At 38.1% G+C, this 25,568-nt stretch overlaps 1 protein-coding gene across 1 annotated transcript; it reads right to left on the bottom strand.

Moving 5' to 3' along the window:
• Positions 1 to 1,325: 1,325 nt before the first annotated feature.
• Positions 1,326 to 6,995, bottom strand: SERPINA7 (serpin family A member 7). Its single transcript, XM_028523335.2, has 5 exons — positions 6,853 to 6,995; positions 4,706 to 5,341; positions 3,381 to 3,654; positions 2,523 to 2,670; positions 1,326 to 1,997 (listed from the first exon to the last, which is right to left on the bottom strand). The coding sequence occupies exons 1-5, from the start codon at positions 6,902 to 6,904 to the stop codon at positions 1,794 to 1,796; spliced, it is 1,314 nt and encodes a 437-aa protein (XP_028379136.2). The 5' UTR covers positions 6,905 to 6,995; the 3' UTR covers positions 1,326 to 1,793.
• Between the last annotated feature and the right edge of the window lie 18,573 nt (positions 6,996 to 25,568).

The following is a 25,568-nucleotide window of genomic DNA, read 5'->3' as shown; positions in this document are numbered from 1 at the left end:
TATGATCTAACTCATTTGGGGAGGCTTAGTAAGGGGTGTGTATGGCATTTGTTCTGGCCTTCAGAGGTAGGAATTGAGCTAGAGGCCATAAATGTGCAAACCAAGACATAAACACTACAATATTTATTCTGATACCAGCCCACTGTCTGATGTTGACCAAAATAAATAAAAACTAATATTTACAAGATTTTTTATCAGATATCTGTCTCTGTGATGAGCACATTATAAATTTTATAGCATGGAATGCTTACAAAATCCTGATGACATGGATATTGTTAGTGTTCCCATTTTTTGATGAAGAAAATAAGATGTGCAGGCTTTAGTGCCTTGTCCAAGATTACAAAACAGTATAAGTAACAGAGCCAAACTGTAATGTAACCTCAGTAAAACCAAACTCCATGTTAGCAATGAATTTGCTGTACCAAAAGTCTCTTTTCTTCTTTGGGTTTTCAATTTCTTATCCATAAAACCAAAATATAAACTATTAAACAATAAGTAAGCTTCCATGCAAATGGATCTAATAAGAAGATGCAATGATGTTTATGGGTTATATACTTTTCTAAACATACATATTTATTTTCATCTTTAAGCACATTATCTGAAAAACACTTACGTATTTGTTGTTTCCCTGTTGCTGAAGAGTTTCACCATAAGGCTAAAATTTCAAACACTACATCATTAACATTCACTGACTGTCCTGTTTATTTGTACTGAATTCTAGTACTGGGGCTTTAAACAAAAATTGGGTAAGGTGAAATCTATCACATTTTGTGTGTGTGATGTGAGCCCACATTTTTGTGCACATTATACAAAAGATTATTATACCCATGGTATGTAATCATTATACCCATGTATAATTCACATCATTATTTACCCTAAAAATTGGTCAAAAAGTCTGCATTATATACTGAAAAATATGGGTAGTTTGGTCACGGGGGGTAGGATGGCATGCACAGGCAAGGGGAGGTTGTGGAAGGATATAAGGATTGGAGGATATGAAACTTTGGTAAAAGGTAGACAAAAAGACAGACAAGTCAGGAGATTTACACTTGAAAGAAATGGGTCAGGAGTGGAACATTTGGTAAGGAGTTTGATTACAATATGGAAAAGGAAGGACTATGAATTACTATATGAATGAATGACACTCTCCATTCCAAGCTTATAAATTAACAATAAGGAAATCTTTCGAGAGAGAGATGGGCTTATACAGGAAAGTTCATTTCTGTCTCTTTTGTTCCTTTGTCCCATGCTTGTTAAGTCACAAAAGCCACATCACTAGCAAGTAGCTCCCAGTATGTTATTCAGTCCTGTCATGGAAGCACATTTTTACAATTAATTAATGGCTGTTCTGGAAAGTACACAAAGAACTATTTTGATGGGATGGAAAAGAGGTTAAGAAGTTCACATACTATCCACTGTGTTTGCATTGTTTTATATTTATTCATCTTATTATTAGAATACTGGGATATAAGAACCTGATGTACAGGCAGAAGGCAGAAGAGGGGGCATTTTCCAACCCAGTCAAATTCTCTGGAGCTCACTGGAGACATTTCCGATAAAGAGGAATGCAATGGCATGGGGGTTTCTTGTGCTTTGGATAATGAGTCACCCATCGACTATCTGAATATTTTTTCAGAGGAATGGCCTCTTTCACAGCCCGTGAAGTTCAACTAGGTCCAATATTCTACCCCTCCCCAAAGGAAAGCACATCCAAAACACATAATCATATCAGCCTACACTATTTATTTCCCATTGCATTAATTACATGCAATTTGCCAAAGTTGTGGATCCAACTACACTTTCGTTGGATCCACAACTTTCCCAAGAAAGAGAATGCTCCTGGTATTTTTCTCCAAAATCAACAACAGGAAAGATCTATCTAATTGGATGATAGGGTGAAGGAGAGTTATCTTGGCCTGATCCAGAAATCTGACTTCAGGGACAGCTACAGCTTCAGTTCCCTTTTCCCCAATGTGCAGCACAGCCTTGTGGGCAGCCTGTAGGAGAAAAACAAACACCGCTGATCCCCTTAAAATATAAATAGTCTTTGGATTGGCTTGAAAGCAAGAAATAAAAAAGAAAAGTGGGGTACCCCTTTACCATGTTATGTTGACTGCTTAAATATGAAGGCTACATGGCTAGGTGTAATTAATGAATATGTGTATATTTTAGAGCTAGCTGTCATGGAACCATGTCTTTCTCCATGGGTTTCTGCCTCTGTAAGTCACTTCCTAAGATTTTTCTTGTCCCTGTCATTTTCTCCAATCATGTATCTCATCAGAGCCAGTTCTTATCATTAAGTGCTATCAGAATCATTTTAGGACATGGAGGTCAGAAATGAAAGTAACTGTTAAAGTGACTTAAGAGTAAAAAGAATGACTCTGGAGTTAATCTGCCCTAGGAGGTGTCATTCTGCTTCCCTGTACTTCCAAATACTCATTAATAAAATCAGAGAGTTGATTAACTAATTCTCAATGGCCCTTCCAGTTTATTCATTCATGGACTCCAATCTACCAACTTACTTTGGAAAGTTTAAGACCATTGTCCTCTGTGAGTTCAGGAAAATCTCCATTGTCAGTGAAGGCATCCTGGATGCCCATCTTCAGAAGGATGGCTCCAAGGTCGTATGTAGCAGAAATGGAAAACTTTGGAACAAAAAAATCAATCCACCTGTGGTGAAAGGGAGATGGAACACATGACTATCAGCACACTAAATTCATGATTCCCTTATTCTTTATGTTTCCATGGTATTATATTGGACTCTGATCCTCCCCTAGACATTGACAACCACTGCTACATTGGTCAACACATGGCATCAAAATCATAGAATTTATCCTGGAAGGACTGAGCTCTGGTTCAGCCAATGTTGGACTGCAGTACTGGAATAAGGGACTCATAACCAAAACAACAACATATCTGAGGTTTTAGCTAAGGTTGGGGAGCCAATGGCATGAATTTCAAAGGGTAACAAAAACACCTGAATAATTTTGTTTTCCATCTAGCTCTCTCAGCCCAGTATGGCTGTGCATCTGCATTTTAATGTCAAAGTCTCATCCTTCCCCAAACCTCTAGCTGGTCTCTGGGAAGTCATCAGTTGACTTTTTGGTTGACTTCATAGAGTTCATTTTACCTTTCAATCCCTGACTTCCACGTTTGAAAAATGCCTATGCTACTTTCTTGTTATTTTGTTGATGTACTTAGATGAAGTGAAGTATATAATGTGCCCAGCAAAGGGACTGACACAGAATATACTTTAGTGGTCATCACACAGCTGTCAAGTAGTTCAGGGTGATTCTCCTATCTCTGAATTGCTGCTGAATTCAATCTTACCTGTACCATTAAGCCCACCCTCAACTTCTCACATCATCTAAGATTTTTACCCCTTCTGCAGTAAGCGGTTCCACTTTTTCAGTGTTTTAGATGACATAGCCCCTTCCACCCACTTCATCTGGCCTTCCTTGGGAAGGACAAAGAGGGCCAGAGCATTCTTGCTATAGTCCATTTGCAGCACTGTGCAGTTCAGCTCTGTATCCACAAGGTGATAGTATTGTTCCATCTGGTGCATCATGGGCACTTGCACTCTTGTAGTGTTGTCCACTAAGAAGCTGGAATCCTCTTGTGTCTTGAATGGGTCAAAAGGATTTGCCCACTGGGCTTGAAATACAGAAAGACAAATGTGTTTGTTTTAAACCAGTACTAGTACCAATGGGAGTTTTTCCATCAGCCATATCATGTAATAAATAAGACCACCACAAAGGTAAGTACCTACTTTTAACCAGTTTTACAAGTGAGTAATGGAAGTTCAAAGAGAAAGTATATTTACATGATGCCCCAGCTAACCAGTGACAGAGCCAGGAGTCACACCTAGAAATGCTGAACTATATGTTCAACATATGTTCTGTCTGTGTTCAAAACCACTATACTTACACTAAACCCATCAAAGTCACAGTTTCCTCTTCCATAAAAAGATATAAGCACATCCAACACACAGGATCAAATGAAACAAAATGTTTGTTCTGCCATTTTATCCATCTCCAAGTGGGTGGTTTATGGCCAAGAATTTTTCACTCCTCCACCAAACATGACTGACATGTGCTGTAGAACCAGGGATAGCATTTGGGCACAGCACCTTCAGAAAAGAGCCACATGATTCTTATTATAAGCACCAGGTTTTTATTCAGACAAAGCTAGGTAGGAATACCCAACTGTGAAACCTAACTCTGAACCTGAGCACTCATGAAGATCAGATGAGACAATGTGTGTAAACCACACACATAACATGCTTGGTATATAGTGGGTACATAAAACCTGATAGAAGTATTTATGTAACATGCTCAAGAATGTATAGCAAGTGATGGCTACAATGGGGATTAAACCCAAATCTGTTTACCTGCCAAGTGTCCAAACTCACACTCACAAAATCTTTTGAAAACCTTGATTCTCTAGCTATATGTGAGCAGGATGATCATACCATTGCCACTTGCCTTTCTCAAATAGCCTTCTCCTTAGAAAATTCCTGGTCTCATCCACAGAGCTATGTGTCTTCTTCAATATCCAAAACTACACACAACTATGTCCAGTGGGGTTGGTTATTATGGTATGAAGGACACTTACTGATGTTAGTAAGAAGAGTCTATGAGCTCACCCCAGTGCCACACCAAATTATGAGAACACTGAACAAGAAATGAATGTCTGAGAGCCTTACCTTTAAAGTAGATATAGTTCACCAGGACCATGATAGTATTTTGTTTGAGGCCTTGGATAAGACCCACAATTTTCCCTTTGGTTTGCTTCTCCACATGACTGTTGATTGCCTGCTGGGCTGCAGAAACATTGGAGAAGTTGGTAGAAAAGACTTCAGTCTCATAGAGGTTTTTTACATCATCCAAGAACTTTGGTGATGGTTTCAGCTGCTTCCCAATGAAGAGGGCATTTCCCATATATAATTCTAGCTCCTTCTTTGGAAAATTCAGTGAACAGATCAGGTGCTGGAAGCCCTGCTGGATCTCTGCCATTGAGGTATCTGTGAGGTTGAACCCCAAGCTTTCCAGGATTTGAGTTTGGGTCCTGGAAGAGGTCCCAGTAGAGAGCATGGCCAAAGCTGCAGAAATGCTCACAGGGGAAAAGAAAATGTTCCGATCTGGGGTCTCCACTGTGAACCTTCGGTACAGGTTGAATGCAAAGTCAGCATTGATGGATGACATCTTATAGAGAGTGGCATTTTGTTGGGGAAAATGGCAGGTGGTTACTTTGCCTTCAGAGCTGTTAGGTGGTGCACAATGAAGCCCAAGTACCAAGAGAACCAGATAGAGGAATAGTGGCATTTTGGAAGGATGGTAATCTATAAGAAATCAGGTGAGAGAACCATAGGGGATCTTAGCTGGATGGAAACTCTGAGCCAGAAACAACTAATAATTGCTGGTTGTGATTAGTAAAACAAAAGAAAATATTTAAGATTTTCTCACCAGAGAACTTGTAAAGGTCTCTCTCCCCTGAAAAACTGATGAAACATCTAGGGAGTAGTGGAGATGGCTTACTGGGGCCATAGAAATAATGTCATGAACTGCTATTAAGACATAATCTCAACATATGAAAACTCTGTGAGTAAATTAAATTTATGAAAATTGAATTACTTTTTATTTTAACCAGAGGCAGCCTTTGGAGAGAGAAGAATCATTAGATAAATAAGCATTCTCTCTCTGCTTATATTATTATTTGTAGATTAAAATTTTGGATTTTTTAATTTTTCTTAATATAAAATCTATAAGAAATGAGATGAGAGAACACCTGTACTTTTATTTGGATAAAAGACAAAAAAGAATAATTTCCACAAAATATGTTTAGTTGAAATGGGAGGGTGGTGGTTTACAGAGCTATATACAAGGTCATAAATTGAGATTAATGCATTAATGTAACACTTGGAAGCCACAGAAGTATTTCGAAGCAACAGGAAGATAAAAAGTATAATATTTTGTATTTTAGATCTATCTTAACATCAATATTATCTAAAGAGTCATCTCTAAGTTGCAAGACATCCTACACCATTATTTTTACACTCATTCATGCTATTTTTTGATTATTAGAGCAGAAGCTAGAAAATATAATGTGAGATTCTCTGAGCCCAGATGAGTACAAGGCAGTGGAGTAATGAAAGTCAGCTGTGTAATATAATGGCAATGTACATGAGTAATCAAAGGGAAGAAGTCCATGGAGTTAAAGTAGGAATCCTTCCATAGCACTACATTTTCTTCCTGGGTGATATAATCCACTCCAACGAACACCACTGTCACACACAAAACTACATATTCTAGTGCCTACTGACACCAAAGTGCTCCACACACATCTCATTTTCAGTTTCCAAAGGTAATCTCAGACTTTCCAAAGGTAAACACATCATCTCCCTAGTCATCAAGCCTGCTCCTCATCATTATTCTACATCATTATCTATTGAGACTCCCATACCAGAAACATAGGACTCATCTTAGGGACTCTTTCCATGCTGGTTCCCCACAACTAATGAGAGTATTATCCCTTAAATACCAATAAAACTCCTTTTTCTCCCTTGCTACTGTCACTGCCTCAGATGATGGCCTGAACTACTTCACAAGCGCCTACCAGGTGACCTCATTCTCTCCCATACCAACCCTCCTTATTGTACCTCTGTATCCAATCTCCACATTGTCACCAGAGTCCTCTTTCTGTAAACTCAAGTAGGCTGGTAAGAAGTTAATTATCAGATAACCACTTTTAGACCTTGGTCTCTGGAGCTAGGAATTTGGAGCCCATGGTTATTTTGGATTCTGACTTGCTGATACAAATGTTCAAATTTTCCAAAGAAAAAAACGTACTCACAGCACATGCCAAAGAATCCACTTGCATCTCTCAGAAAGCAAAATCTTTCCATCTTTATAATGTTCCCTGTATTGCAAAAGTTGAGCACTTTTAGTTACTCATTAATCCAAGCGTCAACCCTGGGATGATATTTTCAAAGCTGATGCACTAAACCAAGGCCAAAAGGAGCAAAGTGAAAAATGATAAGGATTAAACCTTGAATGATTGTTTTGGCTGCCAGATTATTCATCTGTAACAAAAAGTAAGGAATTGTAAGAGTTGGTAGTGTAAGGCTTGTGCTAGTAAATGTGTGTTTTCATCAGGCAGAATGAAAACCAGTGACAAAAAGGCCAAGAGGTAGCAGAACAAAGACTGTTCTCCTGATCAAAACCAAAAATTGTTGAGATTATCAGCTATTTGATTGAAAGATTCACATAAGCAAAAGCAGGATAAGCATCTCTATCAGATGCTGTAGAAATTATTTATGCATTGGCTTGGAGGAGATGATGTCAAAGTAGCTTACACCCCTAGACTTTTGATGCTACACACATCTATGTCTGCTCAGGGGAAACAAATCTTGTTCTCTGATTACTACAATTCTGTGTTATCCCCTGAGTCACTGGACTCCAACAGGGAAGGCAGGAAAAACCAAGTACAATGAAATCAAATACTTCACTGTCTAGAATCAACTGTGTATTAAACTCCATGTTGTAAAGAAGCAAGGGGAGCAAAGAAGAATACTCAGTCAGGAGACCTGAGTTTGAACTTCCCTCTACCAGTTTCTAGCTCCAGTAGTAACAGTAGCAGTAGTAATGGAAATTCCTGTTTATTGAGTATTTACCATGTGAAAAGCGTGGCATGAAGGATCTAATTCCAGACACTGACTGCTTCAGGACTACATTAAGGATGTGTATATTCTATGAGAGGTTGGGGAATGTGGGCTAGTTAGAGATAAGTTTAGACTGCATTCTATGGTGGGACTTAGAAGCCAAGTTAAATTGTCCCAAGTTACTTTGAGGGCAATAGAAAGTCACTGGGAGATTTTGACAAGTGACTATATAGAGGGTGATTGTGTCATGACATTGTTTCTTCTCAAGGAAACATAGAGCTCTTACTATGTGAAAAGTGTCACACTCAGGACTGTGATTTCAGAGGTGAATGTTAAATATCAGCCTTGAGCCCAAGGGATCTTTCTAACTATTTGACACCCACTGCCCAAACTGAACAGGAAAGGGCACAACTCACTCGGGGGATTGTCACTGATGCATGTGTCTAGCAACAAGGTAGCAGAAAGCTCAGATCTCCCAGCACTGAAGTCAGTCCATGCTCATTTCTGGTATACCACACACAGTCTGCTCTCTCAGTTCTAACCATTTGCTGCAAGAGAAACAGGTAGACAGTCTAGAAAGAAAACTTCAAAATCTGTGCCCTCTGGTGGCATAGTGGGACAATAGCCCAGTATGTATTCCACTGCATCTGATGCAGCTGAGCTTTGCTAGCCAGTAGTAACACAAGGGGGTCTACTGCAGACAAATGAGAGAGGTTGCCTTCCACTGAAGACTCCTCTGTCTGAGCTATGGAGTCCTGTGCTCCTGTCATGTATTTGCTACCTAGTAACTGTAATTTGTGACAAGTTACTTAATATCCCCAAACTTCCATTTCTTCACCTGTTTAGTAGAATGGTTAACAATCCCCACATCATGTGGTTACTGGGAGTATCAAGTGAAATTTAGAGGTGGTGTTTGTAAGCTACTATATAGTGCCTTGTACATAGCAAGAATCCAGAGCCTGTTAATTATCTTCCCCTTAAACTGCTCTCATGATTATCTTCTTCCACCTCAGTCTTCATAGTCCCTGTACTCCACCTCTGCTCTCATTCCTGACTACTGATTAGTTCTGCTTTCTGGAAATGCATTCTCCCAAAGATGAAATCAATTGACTGCTAATATGTAAGACCTTCTTTAAATCTTATATGTAAAACAATAATTTCAGCCCTAGCCACATAGCTCAGTTAGTTGAAGTGCCATCTCATGCACCAAAAGATTATGGGTTTGATCCCTGGTCAGGTCACATACCTAAATTGTGGATTCAATCCCCAGTCAGGGCACATATTGGAGGCACCAGATCATGACTCACACTCTCTCTCTCTCTCTCTCTCTCTCTCTCTCTCTCTCTCTCCCCTCCCTTAGCAGAGGATTTAAAAAAAATAAAAAATGGTAAGACAAAGAAGGCCTCTGAGAAGATAATAAGTCAAAGCAGAACTTAGAAGAACAAATGAAACTTTTGTAGATGGGAAGTTGTTTCTAAAGCTACACAGGCTATGAAGAATCAGCCATGAGAGGAATCTTAATAACTTTGTAAAAGCCTTTGGAAAGAGAAGGTATGCAACTGGAACTTACAGATTAGGGCATATGGCTGCTTCAGGAACCTTGAAATGAGGAGTGAATGAAGGCAGAAATTACTGGAATAGAGGTCAGGATGGCAGTGGAGTAGGTGGATTTTCAGTTCATCTCCTTCCAGAGCCAAACTGGAAATTCAACTAAACTGAGGAAAAATTACCCTGATTGACAAGCCAAAGGCTGGCTAAAGAGAAGATTTGGAACCAAGGTGCTTTAAAAGAAGCGATGTTGAGACTACACATGCAGAGCAGATGCATGTGGTGATCTCATGGTCAGCCAGCTTGAGGGTTGATCCCACATACAATTAAGCCAACAACAATGAAGATTCAATTATAATAGGAGGGCCCCAAATCCAAACAAAGGATATTCCAAGAGCACCCAGCTCAAGAGATCAAAAAGACCACACCACTGGGTCCCACAGGACACTTACTACATAAAGCTTCCCCACAAAGACTGGAAGTCACAACAGATCTAATACATAGAAAATAGAATAGACACTCAAAATGAGTATATAAAGTAATAGACCCCAAATGAAAGAACAGGAGTAATATCCATAAAAAGAGGTAAATGAAATGGAAGCAAGCAATTTATCTGCTAAAGAGTTCAAAGTAATGCTTATAAGGATGCACAAGGAACTTATTAAGAACTACAACAGCATAAAAGGGCATAGAAACCATGAAAAGGAGCAGTTATAAATGAATAAGAGCATATATGATATCAAGAATACACTGCACAAGACTTCCAGCCAAGATGGAGAGTAAGTACATACAATTTGCTTCCTCATACAGGCACAAGACAGACAAAGACAAATTTAAAAATTAGGAGAAGGAAGATGGTGGCTTTGCTCTAGGCAGCGTTTTTCTCAGTTTCTGTGAAGAGGAGGGAAACTCGCGGACCGGTGGAGAGGCAGAGCAAGTGGACTGGGTTACCAAATCACTTTTGAAAGCAGGACATAGGGGATTAATGCGATCACTGGAAAACCAGACGGTAGGGAGACTGCTTGGGGACAAAAGGGACCTGGGAATCAGCATGGGGTCTGGGGGTGTGCAGTCCCCAGGCCCAGTGTTCCAGGGTCTGCCTCAGGGCTCCCGGGAGAGGGGAGTCGCTGCTCCCTCCCCCGAATATGGGGGTTGAGCAACTCCAGGGGAGAATGTGTTGCTTGAAGGAACAGATTGGCCAGTTGGTCTGGGGAAAAAATCGCCCAAGGACTATGAACACCCACCCAAAGACCTGGGAGAAGTGAGAGCCCCCAGCCAACACGACTGCCCCGGTCGAGAAAGGCACCAACACCCCTGGCCCAGTTGGGGTGCGGATCGGTGGAAAACAAAGAGCTGGGAAGGACTCTCCTCGTGACCCATCGGGAGGCCTGATTCTTGCGCGCTGTGAACCCGGAAGAGTCACAGTGTGGTGCTTTGGGAGATCCTAGAGCCCGAATCTCAAAAGTTTGGTGGAGGGGCACACACTTTTACGATTCCAAGGGAGGGCACAGTGAATCCCAAAATGTCTCCGGTGTCTTCTGAGATCATAGAGCTGGAACCCTGCAGGACCCCGGAGTCTGGAAGAATGCAGCAGTGAGCTCTAGAGAGCGAGTATGCTAGGGAGCACCCAGGGTACCTGACAGTCTTGCTGAGATCTCACTGAGAAGAAAGAGAAGCATTTCAAAGGTTCCTCAGCCAGCTGAAGCCAGCAAGATGAAAAAACTGGTCTGGCCAGTTAGAAACCAACAAGAGGTTTTTCTTATTTTGTTTTGTTTGGTTTGGTTTGGTTTCGTTTTGGGGGCTGTTGTTGGCTGATTGATTTTATCTTGTATTTCATGTGACATTTTATTTTTCAATTCTTATTATTTTTACACCTCGCATTCCCTTATGTTTCTTTTCCATTCATCCTAATATTATTCTTTCCACTCCTAATTTATCTCTCCTGCACTACATCTTCTGCTTTTCTTTCCTTTCTTTTTTTCAATCTTGCAAGTTACGGTAAATTTGTATTATCTTTTTCTCACTTTTCCGACATTTTTTATTTTAATAGTATTTTGGTATTCTTTTTATTTCTGTATAATCTTATTTGTTTGACTGGTTATATTGTTATTTGATCGGTTCCCCCTGGTATCTCAGTCACAATGTATTGATAATTTACTATTCTTCATCTGTGTTCCATTAATACACCTCTCAAGGTTCTATACTCTTTATTCTTGTTATCTAGATCTCATCAATTCTGCCATGAGACTGTCACTTTACTATTACTGTTAATAAGACCTAGTTCATACAATTGCAAATACTACTCAATACCCCTATCTGATCTCAGCTCACCTTGCAATTTTCTGGACTATACTATTGTGGAGGTTGTCTCTATTCTTTTACACACTACTCCTATATACTAATCTTTAATCCAATCATACCTTAGAATCTGACCCCCCACAGCCTCACACTTTCTAGATACAACTAACAATCCTCTCATCCCCAATAAGAGTCTTACCCTCTTTTCATCCTTTCTAAAACGTGGATAGTGGGGTGGAGGATCACGGTTAACACTATAAGGAGACAAAGGATAACCCATTTCTTCTCTACGGGCTGCTAATGTAAATATAGTAGATTGTATTGCTGTCTTAAACTATTTCGCTTTACTCCTCCAACTGATCACAAAAAAAAAGAGTAAGGGAAAGCTGTGAACACCAGGATACACGAAGGACATTGCACCACTGAATCTCACAAATATTCTACCACAGAAGTTCACACCATAATTTCAGGGAATCAGAACAGATCAAATTAACAAACAAGAAGAAAAAAGAAGAAACCCATGAACAATGAGAAAACAAAGAAACAACCCCCAATTCAAGGGAAATGAGGAAGCCTCAGGAAAAATGCTAAATGAAATAGAGGCAACTCAACTATCTGATAGTGAGTTCAAAACAATGATTACCAGGAAGTTCAATGAACTCGCAATGACCTATCAGAAATTAGAGGGAAACTACATGAATCTCACTGCAAACTATATAAACATGAAAAAGGAAATAGAAAGTCGCAACAAGGGCCAAGAGGAAATGAAGAATACAGTCTCTGAACTGAAGAACACAGTAGAAGGAATGAAAAGCAGGACTGATGAAGCAGAAGATTGGATTAGTGAGCTAGAGGACAAAGTAGAAAACACCATCCAGAAAGAGCAAGAAAAGGAAAAGAGGCTCAGAAAGAATGAAGAGGGATTAAAAGAAATGCAAGACAATATGAACTGTAATAATATCCGTATAATAGAAATACCAGAAGGAGAAGAAGAGCAAGGGATCGAAAACCTAGTCGAAAAAGTAATGAAGGAGAACTTCCCTAATTTGATGAGAGAAAAAGTCACACAAATCCAGGAACCACAGAGAGTCCCAATCAAGAGGAACCCAAAGACGCCCACATCAAGACACATCATAATTAAAATGGGAAAATTTCAAGACAAAGAGAGAATCTTAAAGGCAGCAAGGGAGAAAAAGGAAGTAACATACAAGGGTGCCCCAATAAGCCTAACAGCTGACTTCTCAATGGAAACACTTCAAGCCAGAAGAGAATGGCAAGAAATACTGCAGGTAATGAGAACCGGAGGTCTGCAACCAAGGCTACTATATCTAGCAAGACTCTCAGTCAAGATAGAAGGCCAAATAAGAGCTTCCCAGACAAAAGCAGTCTAAAAGAATACACCTCAACCAAACCAGCTCTGCAAGAGATCCTAAAGGGACTGCTTTAAGGAAGGGAAGGAAAAAAGAGAGAGAGAGAGAGAGAGAGACAGAGAGAGAGAGAGAGAGAGAAACACACATACATAAAAGACAATGAATAAGTACCTATCAATAATAACCTTAAACGTAAATGGATTAAATGCTCCAATCAAAAGACATAGAATAGCTGAATGGATAAGAAAAAATGACCCACATATCTGCTGTCTACAAGAGACCCACCTCAGGATAAAAGATCTACACAGGCTGAAAGTGAAGGGCTGGAAACAAATCTTCCAAGGAAATGGACAGGAAAAAACATCCAGGGTAGCAATACTCATATCAGACAAAATAGAATTACAAAATAGGTCCATAAAGAGAGACCCAGAAGGTCACTTCATAATACTCAAGGGAAGAATCCACCAAGAAGACATAAATATTGTAAATATATATACACCCAACATAGGAGCACCCAAACATATAAGGAAAATCTTAGAGGACTTCAAGAAAGGTATTGTCAGCAACACAATTATAGTGGGAGATTTTAACACCCCACTATCAAAAATGGACAGACCTTCCAAACAAAATATCAGCAAAGATATTGTGGCATTGAACAATACCCTTGATGAAATGGACTTTACTGATATATACAGAGCCCTCCATCCAAAAGAAGCTAAGTATACATTCTTTTCAAATGTACATGGAACATTCTCAAAGATAGACCACATGATAAGACACAAAACAAGCCTCAAGAATTTCAAGAAAATTGAAATCATACCAAGCATTTTCTCAGACCACAAGGGACTGAAGCTAGAAACCTACCCCAAGGAAAAAAACCCCAAAACACTCAAAATCATGGAGATTAAATAGCATGCTATTAAACAAGGAATGAGTCAAGAATGATATTAGGGAAGAAATCAAAAGGTTTCTGGAAACAAATGAAAACGAACTCACAACAAGCCAAAACTTATGGGACACAGACAACGCAGTCCTGAGAGGGAAGTTCATAGTGATACAGGCCCACCTAAAAAGGTTAGAAACATTCCAAACAAACAACCTAACCCTACATCTACAAGAACTCGAGGAACAACAACAAAGGCAGCCCAGAGCAAGCAGAAGGAAGGAAATAACCAAGATCAGAGCAGAATTAAATGACATAGAGACTAGAAGCACAATTCTAAGAATCAATAAATCCAAGAGCTGGTTCTTTGAAAAGATAAACAAAATCGATAAGCCTTTAAGCAGATTCATGAAGAAAAATGAAATAATACCCAAATAAACACAATTACAAATGAAAGAAGAGAGATTACAACAGATACCACACAAATACAAAGGATTGTAAGAAATTACTACAAAGAACTGTATGCCAAGAAATTTGAAAACCTAAGTGAAATGGACAAATTTCTAGAAAAATATAATCTTCCAAAACTCAATGAAAAAGAAGCAGAAAGCCTGAAGAGACCAATAACAACAAAAGAAATTGAAGCAGTAATCAAAAAACTCCCAACACACAAAAGCCCTGGACCAGATGGTTACACAGGAGAATTCTACAAAGCATTTAAGGAAGAGCAACCCCTATCCTTCACAAAATATTCTAAAAACTTCAAAAAGGTGGGAGTCTCCAAACTCTTTTTATGAGGCCAACATCATCCTAATTCCAAAACCAGATAAAGATACAACAAAGGAAGAAAACTTCAGGCCAATATCACTGATGAACATTGACACTAAAATTATGAGGAAAATACTGGCAAACCGCATCCAACAATACGTTAAAAAGATCATACACCATTACCAAGTGGGATTCATTCCAGGGATGCAAGGATGGTTCAATATTCGCAAGTCAGTAAATGTAATACATCACATAAACAAAAGCAAAGACAAAAGCCACATGATTATATCAATTGATGCAGAAAAAGCATTTGATAAGGTACAGCACCCATTCATGATAAAAACACTCAGCAAAGAGGGAATAGAGGGAGCATTCCTCAATATAATAAAGGCCATATATGAGAGACCTACAGCCAACATCATACTCAATGGGAAAAAATGAAAATCTTTTCCATTAAGATCAGGAACAAGACAAGGCTGTCCACTTTCACCACTTCTATTCAATATAGTACTGTAAGTTTTAGCCACAGCAATCAGACAAGAAAAAGAAATAAAAGGCATCCAAATCGGAAACAAGGAAACAAAACTGTCACTGTTTGCAGATGACATGATAGTATACATAGAAAATCCTATAGACTCTAACAAAAAACTGCCTGACCTAATAAATGAATTTAGCAAAACAGTGGGATACAAAGTCAATATCCAGAAATCAAGGGCATTTCTGTACACCAACAATGAAACAGCAGAAGCAGAGATCAATGAAAAATCCCATTTGAAATAGCAAAAAGAAAAATAAAATATCTAGGAATAAACCTAACTAAAGAGGTAAAAGACCTGTGTTCAGAAAACTATATAACACTCAGGAAAGAAATCAAGGAAGACACAAGCAAATGGAAACATATACCGTGTTCATGGATTGGAAGAATTAATATCATCAAAATGTCCATACTACCCAAAGCAATTTACACATTCAATGCAATTCCCATTAAAGTAGCAATGGCATATTTCACAGACATAGAACAAACACTTCAAACATTTATATGGAATTATAATCGACCCTGAATAGCTGCTGCAATTTTGAGAAAGAAGAGTAAAGTAGGAGGGATCACAATGCCTGACACTAAACTATACTGCAAGGCCAGTGTAATCAAAACAGCCTGGTACTGGCATAAAAACAGGCACATAGACCATTGGAACAGAACAGAGAGCCCAGAAGTAACCCCAAGTCTCTATGGTCAATTAATATTTTACAAAGGAGGCAGCAACATTAAATGGAACAAAAATAGCCTCTTCAACAAATGGTGTTGGGAGAACTGGACAGCCACGTGCAAAGAAATGAAACTTGAGCACCAACTTGCACCATATACAAAAATAAATTCAAAGTCAATAAAAGACTTAAATATAAAACGTGACACTATTAAACTCCTAGAGGAGAACATAGGTAGGAAAATCTCAGATATTTCACGCAGAAACTGTTTTACTCACTTGTCCCCTAGAGGAAGTGACATAAAGGAAAGAATAAACAAATGGGACCTCACCAAAATTAAAAGCTTCTGCACAGCTAAAGAAAACACTATCAAAATTAAAAGAGAAACAACTATTTGGGAAAACATATTTGCCAATGACACCTCAGACAAGGGTTTAATTTCCAATGTATATATAGAACTTACACGACTGCACTCTAAGAAGACAAGGAATCCAGTTAAAAAGTTGGCAAAGGAGTTGAACAGACACTTCTCCAAGGAGGACATACAGAAAATCCAAAGACACATGAAACGATGTTCAATATCGCTAGCTATCAGAGAGATGCAAATTAAAACCACAATGAGATACCACTTCACACCAGACAGAATGGCCATCAAAAACAAAGCAACAAACAACAAGTGTTGGAGAGGTTGTGGAGAAAAGTGATCCCTAGTGTACTGCTGGTGGGACTGCAGACTGGTATAACCACTATGGAAAGCAATATGGAACTTCCTCAGAAAACTAAAAATGGATCTGCCTTTTGACCCAGCTGTTCTACTGCTGCGACTCTATCCTAAGAAGACTAAAACACCAATTCAAAAGATTGTATGCATCTCAATGTTCATAGCAGCACAATTTACAATAGCTAGATGCTGGAAGCAACCAAGATGCCCATCAGTAAATGAATGGATCAAAAACCTGTGGTACATTTACACAATGGAATTCTATGCAGCAGAAAGAAAGAAGGAGCTCCTACCCTTTGCAACAGCTTGGATGGAGCTGGAAAACATTATGCGAAGTGAAACAAGCCAGATAGTGAAAGACAAATACCATATGATCTCCCCTTTAACAGGATCCTAAACAACAAAACAAAGAAAGAAGCAAAATATAACCAAAGGCCCTGAAATACAGGTCAGGCTGACAGTGCCCACAGAAAAGAGTAGAGGGAATTTCAGGGGACAGTGCGAAGGGTTCACGGGAACAAACTTAAAGGACACATGGTCATAAACTAAGGGGAGGGTGGTAATGGGAGGGAAGTGGGGAGGGGTGGGACCGGGGGCTGGATTGGGAGTAAAAAGGAGAAAACTGTAATTGAACAATCATTAAAATAAAATTTAAAAAAATAACCAGAACTGCAAGAAAATTAAATTGCATGGAAGTATGACAAACAAGGAGTTAAAGAAGAAACATTCATTCATATTGGTAGGAGGAACAGAGACAGGCAGGCAGCCAGGGCAGACAGAATTCATGCCGAGTTTGTGGCTGGAGAAACAGTCAGGTGAGGCAGTGGTTGGTGAACCAGGGCAGGCCAAGTGGTGGCTGGCAGATCAGACAGTGTCACTTATGTGCAGATAAACTAGGAGGAACAACTAGGGAACATGACAAACTGCACAACCCAGGGGTACAGCATGGGGAAATAAAACCTCAAAACCTCTGGCTATAAAAAGTTGTGGTGCTTGCAGTTATGGGAGAAAATTCCAGCCTTGTAGGAGAGATTTTTGAAGAGACACAAAAGGTCCTAGAACATACACAAGCCCGCCCACCCAGGATTCAGCACCAGAAAGGTCCAATTCACTTGTGGATACTGGGGGAAGAGATTGAAAGCTGGCCAAGTGCCGAGCAAAGAGGCATTGTTCACTCTTAAACCCCTCCCCTACTGACAGTGTCATGGGGCAAGGACATGGGTTGCCTTGTCCTGGCAAATACCTAAGATTCCACCCCTTACTACATAACAAGTACACCAAATTATATATATATATATAATATATCCCAAATGAAAGAACAGATCAATGCTCCTAAAATAGAACTAAGAAAGCCAGACAGCCAACCTATCAGATGCAGAGTCAAAACACTGGTAATCAGGATACTCACAGAAATGGTTGGCTATGGATGCAAACTAGAGAAAAAAATAAAGACTACGCAAAGTGAAATAAAGAAAAATAAACAGGGAACCAACAGTGAACGGAAGGAAATGGGGACTCAAATCAATGATTTGGACCAGAAGGAAGAAATAAACATTCAACCAGAACAGAATAAAGAAACAATTCATAAAAAGAAAAATGAGGAGAGGCTTAGGAACCTCCAGGACAACTTTAAACCTTATAATATCCAAATCACAGAGGTGTCAGAAGGAGAAGAGAAAGAGTAAGAAATTGAAAACTTATTTGAACAAATAATGAGGGAGAACTTTCCTAATCTGGCAAAAGAATAGACTTTCAGGAACTCCAGAAAGCTCAGAGAGTCCCAAAGAAGTTGGACCTAAGGAAGCACACACCAAGGCACATCCTAATTATATTACCCAAGATTAAAAATTAGGAGATAATCTTAAAAGCAGCAAGAGAAACAGACAGAAAAGAGAAAAAGAAATCAGCTCATTTCTCAAAAAAAAAAAAAAAACCCAAACAACCTTGCAGGCAAGAAAGGACATGAAAGAAGTATTCAAAATCATGAAAGGCAAGGACCTACATCGAAGATTACTCTATCCAGCAAACCTCTCATTTAGAATGCAAGGGCAAATACAGTGGTTCCCAGATAAGTCAAGTTAAAGAAGTTCATCATTACCAAGCCCTTATTATATGAAATGATAAAGGTATGTATCTAAGAAAAAGAAGATAAAAATATGAACAGCAAAATGGCAGCAAACTCATAACTATCAACAACTGAACCTCAAAAAATTCAGAAACAAAAACAAACTAAGCAAACAACTAGATCAGGAACAGAATCACAGAAGTGGAGATCAAAGAGGTTATCAGTGGGGAGGGGGAGTATACAGGAAATGGTACAGGGAATAAGCATATATGACAGACACAAAATAGCCAGTGGAAGTTTAAAATTAGTATAGGAAATGGAGAAGCCAAAGAACTTATATGTGTGAGCCATGGACATGAGCTGAGTAGGGGATGAATGCTTGTGGGAGGGGTAATTTAGGGCAGAGGTGAATAATGGGAGAAAACAATGGGACAACTGTAACAGCATAATCAATAAAATATATTTAAATAAATACACAGAAAAGAATAAGGAGTAGGCTTGATGAAGCAGAAGATATCAGTAATTTGGAAGACAAGGTAGAAAAAACATCCCATCAAAAGCAGCAAAAATGAAATAAAAGATTTAAAAAGAATGAAGATAGTTTAAGTGAACAATGGGACAACATGAAATGTAACAACATCTGCCTCAAAAGGGTACTAGAAGAGGAAAAAAGTGAAGAAAGTAATGGAAAATCTGTCTGAAGAAATAATGGCAGAAAACTTTCCTAACCTGGTAAAGAAAAAGGCCACTTATGTTCAAGGACCATAGATAATCCCAATCAAGATGAACCCAAAGAGACCTACATTAAGACATATCATAATTAAAATGTCAAGGTTAAAAGACAAAGAGACAAAGTTAAAGGCATCAAGGCAAAGACAGTTAGTTAAGTATAAAGGACCTCCCATAAGTCTGTCAGCAGATTTCTCAACAGAAACAATTCAAGCCAAATGGGAGTGGCATGACATATTCAAAATAATAAAAAGCAAGAACCTGCAACCAAGACTATTCAAACCAGCAAGGTATCATTTAAAAATTAAGGCAAAATAAATAGCTTACTAGACCCTTCAAAAAAAGGGCTAAATATGTTCAAATGACAAAAGAAGCATTGCAATAAATGTTAAAGTGCCTGCTTTAAGAAGAAGAAGAAATACAGAGAGAGAGGAACATAGGCATAAAGAAAAAATGTCAATAAATAAGTAACTATCAATAATAACCTTAACTGTGAATGGATTAAATGTTCCATTCAAAAGATGTAGACTAGCTGAATGAATAAAAATACATGAACCATATATATGCTGTCTACAAGATACCCACCTTAGAACAAAAGATTTACAGAGGCTGAGAGTGAAAGAATGGAAAAAAACACTCTATGCAAATGGAAACAGAAAAAGATCAAGGTTAGCAATACTTTTATCTGACAAAATAGTTTTCAAAACAAAGGACATAGCAAGAGATAAAGAAGGTCACTACATAACAGTAAAGGGATTGATCTAACAAGAGGATATAACTATTGTAAATATATGTGCACCCAATAAAGGAGAACCTAAATATATAAAGAAAACCTTAATGGACTTTAAGAGAGATATCAACAGTAATACCTTCATAATACGGGGTTTTAACACTGCACTGTAACCTCTGGCTAGATCATCCAGACAAAAAAATCAACAAGGAAACAATGATATTAAATGTCACACTAGGTCAGGTAGATTTAATTGATATTTACAAAACATTGTATTCATTCCAAAAAGCAAAATATACATTCTTCTGAAGTGCACATGGAAAATTCTCATAGACCACGTGTTAGGATACAAAATAACTCAACAAATTCAAGAGTGAAATTACATCAACCATCTTCTTGGATCACAATGGCATGAAACTAGAAATCAAGCACAATAATAAAACTCAAAAACATTCAAACACACGGAGTTAAATAGTATGTTATTAAACAATGAATAGTTTACCAATGAGATCAAGGAAAAAATTAAAATTATCTGAAAACAAATGAAAATGAACATACAACAACCCAAAATCTATGGGACACAGTAACAGCAGTCCTGAGACAGAAGTTCACAGCATTATAAGCTTACCTCAAAGAGCCAGAACAGCCTCAAAAAAAGTCAAATTCTGCACTTAAAGTAACTAGAAAAACAACAAGCAAAGCCCAAAGTGGGTAGAAGGATGGAAATAATAAAGATCAGAGCACAAATAAATGACATAAAAATTAAACATAATGATACATAAGATAAATGAAACCATGAGCTGGTTCTTTGAAAAGATAAACAGGATTGATGAACCTTTAACTATACTCATGAAGAAAAAAAGAGAAGGATAAAAAAACATAATCAGAAATGAAAAAGAAGTAAGAACTGACACAACAGAAATACAAAGGTTTGTAAGAAAATACTTTGAACAACTACATGCCAAAAAATTGACACCTGCGTGAAATAGACAGCCTCCTAGAAATATACAGTATTCTAAAACACAATCAGGTAGAATCACAAAACCAGAATAGACTAAAAACAAATAATGAAATTGAAGCAGTAATAAAAAATTTACCAGCAAACAAAAGTCCAGGACTGCATGGCTTCACAGGCAAATTTTACCAAACATTCAAAGAACTAATAATACCTATTCTCCTCAAACTATTCCAAAAAATTCAAGAGGAAGGAGGACTTCTAAGCTCTTTTTATATAGCTAGCATTATTCCAATTCCAAAACCAGATAAAGACACTACAAAGAAAGAAACCTTTAGGCTAATAACCCTGATAAACATATATGCTAAAATTCTTGACAAAATATTAACAAATCAGACCCAGCAATACATTAAAAATAGCATAGATCATGACCAAGTGGGATTTATCCCAGAGATACAAGGTTGCTATAACATTTGCAAATAAATAAATGTGACATATCATATAAACAAAATGAAAGATAAAATCACATGATTATATCAATAGATGCAGAAAAAAGCACTTGATAAAATCCATAACCCATTTATGATACAAACTTTCAGCAAAGTTGGAATGCAATGACCATACCTCAACGTAATCAAGGCCATTTATGAAAAACCTATAGCTAACATCATATTTAATGAGCAAAAACTAAAAGTATTTCCTTTAGGATCAGAAACAAGGCAGGGATGTTGTTTTCAACACTCTTATTCAACATAGTACTGTAAGTCTTAGCCACAACCATCAGATAAGAAGAAGAAATAAAAGACATCTAAATTGGAAAGGAGGAAGTAAAACTGTCATTATTCTCAGACAATATGACAGCATACATAGAAAACACTAAGTACTCCACCAAAAACTACTAGATCTAATAAATGAATTTGTCAAAGTAGCAGGATGCAAAATTAATATTCAGAAATTGGTGACATTTTTATACACCAATTGTAGTAGACCATCCTGCATGGTGTGGGCCCAGCCCCCAGTGGCAAACATTTACTGCAAAGAAACTTCCTAAAAACCATCCTAAACCTTCCAAGGACCAGTGTAACTTGTTCAACCACTTGTGCCTTTTCATTTGCAAATATCCCTCTTCTGTGATGTGATTACCAGCATCCTCTCCTTTGTTTTCTGTATAAGGTAACCACCTAAAGTGAGCCTGCACGTAGTTAATGAGGACCTTCTTGTAATGTGCCCAGTAAGTGAATAAAAGCTCATTGGAGCAAGGGCTGAGGCTTTTGCTCCCCTTGAGAGGGAAGCCTCTTGCCCTTTTCTTCCACAGGATTCAGTAGTCCGTGTGAATTACTTTAGTTTCAGCTACAACACTGTGGACCCCACTCATGGGGATCCATGACAACCAATAATGCACTATCAGAATGGAAAACTAAGAGGAGAATCTCATTTGTAATTGCAAGAAAATAAAATAAGTTACCTAGGAATAAATTTAACCAAGAAGGTAAAAGACCTGTACACAGAAAATTATGAGACATTAATGAAAGACATTGAGGAAGACACAAATAAGTGGAAACATATACCATGTTATGAATTGTAAGAATAAACATCATTAAATTTCCATACTATCCAAGCAATCTATGGATTCAACACAATTTTTATTAAAATACCAATGATATACTTCATAGATCTAGAACAAATATTGCAAAAAATTATATGGAACCATAAAAGATCCTGAATAGCCTCAGCAATCCTGAAGTACAAAGTTAGAGGTATCACAATACCTGATGTCAACCTTTAATACAAGGCCATTGTAATCAAAGCGGTCTGGTACTGGTATAATAACAGGCATATGAACCAATGGACCAGAATAGAGAGCCCCCAAATCAACCCACACCTATACGGTAAATTAATATTTGGCAAGGGAGGCAAGAGCATACAATAGAGTAAAGACAGCCTCTTCAATAAATGGCGTTGGGAAAAATTGGATAGTTACATGGAAAAAAATGAAACTAGACCACCAACTTAGTATACCTTACATGAGGATAAACTCAAAATGAATAAAAGACTTAAATGTAAGTCATGAACTATAAAAATCCTAGAAAAAACAGGCAGTAAAATGTCAGATATTTCTCATTGCCATTTCTTTGCTGATACCTCTCTTAGGGCATGGGAAATAAAGGAAAATATAAACAAATGGGACTGCATTAAACTAAAAATCTGCACAGCAAAAGAAACCATCAACAAAATGAAAGGGGAGCCCAATGCGTGGTTGCTAAAGATACATCTGATAAGGGGTTAATTTCCAAAATATATAAAAAGCTTATACAACTTAACACTAGGAAGACAAATAATCCAAAAAATGGGCAAAGGACCTGTATAGACACTTCTCCAAATAGGACATGGATATGACCAAAAGACATGAAAAATGCTCAATATCACTAATCATCAGAGAGATTCAAATTAAAGCCACAATGAGATATGGCCTCACACTTGCCTGGATGGCTATCATCAATAAATCAACAAACAACAAATGCTGGCAAGGATGTGGAGAAAAGTATACCATATTGCACTGTTGGTAAGAATGTAGAATTGTGCATCCATTGTGGAAAACAGTGTGGAATTTCCTCAAAAAATTAAAAAAGAAACTGTCTTTTGACCTAGTGATCCCACTTGTGGAAATTTGACCTAAGAATCTCAAAACACTAATGTGAAAGAATATATGCACCTTTATGTTCATAGCAACATTATTTATAATAATGAAATTCTGGAACCAGCCCAATTGCCCATCAGTAGATGGGAAGATAAAAAAGCTGTAGTGTGTTTATACAATGGAATCAACACAGCTGTAAAAACAAAAGAACTCTAACCCTTTGCAACAGCATCAGTGGACCTGGAGAATATTATGCTAAGCAAAATAAGCCAGTCAGAGAAACACAAACACTATATGATCTCATTCATGTGGAATCTAATGAACAAAATAAACTGACACACAAAATAAAACCAGAGGCATGGAAACATGGAACAGACTGACAGCTGTCAGAGGGGAGGGGGTAGGGTGAGGGACACTCAAAGATATTAGCCAAAGAACATATGTGCATATAGGCATAACCCAGGGACACAGAAAGCAATATGGTGAAGGCTGGGAGGTGGTGAATGTAAGGTTTTCTTAGACCCCGCCAAGGAAATAAACAGCCAATTAGCCATGGAAACAGGCAGATGAGCTTTATTTTGGAAGTTTGTGCTCCTGTGCTCCCAGGTGATGTTTTCTCAGCCTGGAGAAAGGGCTAAGAAAAGACCCCATGGGAGAAGGGAAAGGGTGGGAGTTTTATATGGCTTAATTGGCATGGGAGCCAGGGATTGGTTCTTGGTGAACAAAGAAGCAACAATCATTGGTGGTTCCTGGTTTGACGTCAGTCACCTCTTCTGGGTCAGAGTTCAGTCACCATATTACTTGTAGTCCAAACAGTGGCCATATTTGTAGTCCAAAATGCTCATTGTAACCAGGTTCCCAGTTGTCCTACCCCACCCATCCTGACAGTGAATGCTTAGTGGAAGGGAGAAAAACTGGGGAAAAATGGGGGACTTGTGTAATAGCATCAACAATAACAAATTTAAAATAATAAAACACCAATTTCCATCTTGTGTAAAGCTGATGGAGCTAGCAAATTCTGGAGACTACAGAATGTCTAGGAAGTGTATTCAGATCAATACATTCAATCAGATGTAAAGTTATGTATCTCCCTCTTGGGATTAATAAACGTCATTATCCATCCCCACACAAATTTCTCCCAAGTTTGTTTTAGAAACCCCAATGTTCAAAGTTCCACAATTTCACATTTATTTTAATGTATAAACATTTTCCTTCTACTTTTGACTTGATATTTGATCCCCCACTCCAATCTGGGGATTAATGATGTGATCTTACTCTAATTATACACTTGGAGACAATAATGAATGTGAGATGGTGATGTTAGGAAAATTGCCTTTTTATTGCAATTTAGGTTTCACAAGCATCAAAATTGCTGCATACTTAAGCAATAGAGAAACTCCCTCATCGGACAAAGAGAGAACTGTTCTCTCAGGAAGGGAAGTTCAAGTGGGTATTTTGGGCTTGAGGTTCCTTGAATTTCCTAAATTATCCCATTTATAAGTTTTCACCTTTGTATTTCAGTGACTACCTTTAACAAAAGTAACCAGTCAATGATGGAAAATTGATTAATTCTCAAATTTGGTAATCCACAGGATCAAGTTCTGATTTTATAGATTTGGCTAATTTTGCCTTCAAGCAGCATTAGATAAGAAATTCTGCTGTGGCTGGTGTGGCTCAGTGGATTGAGTGCCCCCGGCCTGCAAACAAAAGGGTCACTGATTCAATTCCCAGTCAGGGCACATACCTGGATTGCAGGCCAGGTATGTGAGAGGCACATGGGAGGCAAGCACACATTGATGTATCTCTCCTTCTCTTTGTCCCTCCCCACTCTCTCCCTCTGAAAATAAATAAATAAAATCTTTAAAAAAAAATAAATTTTATCCGTATGCAGACTCTCTTTTGTATATTCCTTGAGCACATGAGCCACTAATTTAGGGTTTTGATCATGCCATTCTTTTCCTTAACCATTATTATGCCATGAGAAGCTTTCAACTCTC

This window comes from Phyllostomus discolor, chromosome X (assembly GCF_004126475.2).
Source record: "Phyllostomus discolor isolate MPI-MPIP mPhyDis1 chromosome X, mPhyDis1.pri.v3, whole genome shotgun sequence".
Taxonomy (NCBI): domain Eukaryota; kingdom Metazoa; phylum Chordata; class Mammalia; order Chiroptera; family Phyllostomidae; genus Phyllostomus; species Phyllostomus discolor.
Note: the sequence above shows the minus strand (reverse complement) of the source record. Positions and strands in the feature narration are given on the sequence as shown.

Bases quoted from the DNA above. Each gene is read 5' to 3' on its own strand.
- SERPINA7 (XM_028523335.2), bottom strand. From the start codon at position 6,904: ATGGAAAGATTTTGCTTTCTGAGAGATGCAAGTGGATTCTTTGGCATG. The intron at 5,342-6,852 runs GTGAGTACGTTT...GATTTCTTATAG, and splicing joins TGGATTCTTTGGCATGTGCT to ATTACCATCCTTCCAAAATG. The intron at 1,998-2,522 runs GTAAGTTGGTAG...TTTCTCCTACAG, and splicing joins ATGGTCTTAAACTTTCCAAA to GCTGCCCACAAGGCTGTGCT.